The sequence below is a fragment of a genome, assembly GCF_019968955.1.
Source record: "MAG: Porospora cf. gigantea A chromosome Unknown PgA_NODE_12689_length_1051_cov_4962.38, whole genome shotgun sequence".
In the NCBI taxonomy this organism is placed as follows: Eukaryota; Apicomplexa; class Conoidasida; order Eugregarinorida; family Porosporidae; genus Porospora; species Porospora cf. gigantea A.
The window spans coordinates 1-1,051 of NW_027151357.1; the positions used below are offsets into that span (position 1 = coordinate 1).

At 57.8% G+C, this 1,051-nt stretch overlaps 1 protein-coding gene across 2 annotated transcripts; it reads left to right on the forward strand.

Annotated features, from left to right (window-relative positions):
- On the forward strand, nucleotides 1–1,051 carry KVP18_004199 (uncharacterized protein; the record flags this gene model as incomplete). 2 transcript variants are annotated; one of them, XM_067956581.1, is made up of 2 exons in its annotated part: nucleotides 1–627; nucleotides 660–1,051. In XM_067956581.1, coding segments are annotated over 2 exons (1,019 nt in total), but the record flags the coding sequence as incomplete, so codon positions are not given. The 2 variants fall into 2 exon arrangements, with proteins under 2 accessions (XP_067813248.1, XP_067813249.1); XM_067956582.1 differs by having other exon boundaries at nucleotides 148–675.

Consider the following 1,051-nt stretch of genomic DNA (forward strand, 5'->3'; position numbering starts at 1 on the left):
CACCCAGACGGCACCCTCTGGCGCTGGGCAACCATCCCATACGGCTACATCAATGGTCGCGAAGTGGCTTGCCAACACTGGAGGGACACGAAGGCTAGATGGGGAATCATATCAGCGGATCAGACAGATGACATCCTGATCCCACACATGTCCGACAGCGAGGCCACGCAACTTGAAGAGGTTCTCCGCTTCATCGACGCATGCACGGAAGCAGGTCTCACTATATCCATCGACAAATTCCACCCCTTCGTCAGAAGCGCCAAGTGGAATGGACTGATCTTCGAAGCCGGAGGACAGTATAGACCGGATCCCGACCGATTCCAGACCCTTATCGACTGGCCGGATCTTGCTGAACCCGCTGAAGGCTCGAGGTTCCTGCACATGGCAGGGTACTGGCGTCGATTCATCCCTCTGTTCGCGAGACGAACGACGAACCTACGCCGAGCAATGGCGACACCACCTCCGAGCCTCGACCTGCTCAATAAGGAATTCAGAGACATCCGCCAGGCCCTTCTACAGCACACGAAGCTCACCGTGTTCGACCCAACACGGCCGCTGGAGATCCACACGGACTGGGCAGAAGGCGGTGTAGGAGCAGTCATCACGCAGGACCGCCACCTCGTAGCCGTATGGGGCCGAGCACTACGATCGTGGCCCAGCCCCTCCGGGACTTAGTCCACATCCCATTCTGGCGCGTACACATGGACTTCGCGAAGCTAGCCGACTCGTCGTACCTGCTGGTGGGCGTTTGTGCCTACACAGGATGGGTAGAGGCCGTGATCACACCTGACAAGACCACAGAGCGCGTGTGCCTTTTCCTACGACACCAGATCATAGAGCGATTCGGGGTGCCTATCTGCATCATCACCGACAACGGACCCGAATTCACCAGTCATGACTTCACGACACTCCTGAAGCGCTATCACGTAATACACCTACCCACGGTCCCCGACGCTCACGAGTCGAACGGGAAGGCGGAGGTCTACATACGCCTCTTCAAGACCGACATGCAGAAAAGAGCCTACGCGGGCAACGACAGCATGCACAGACT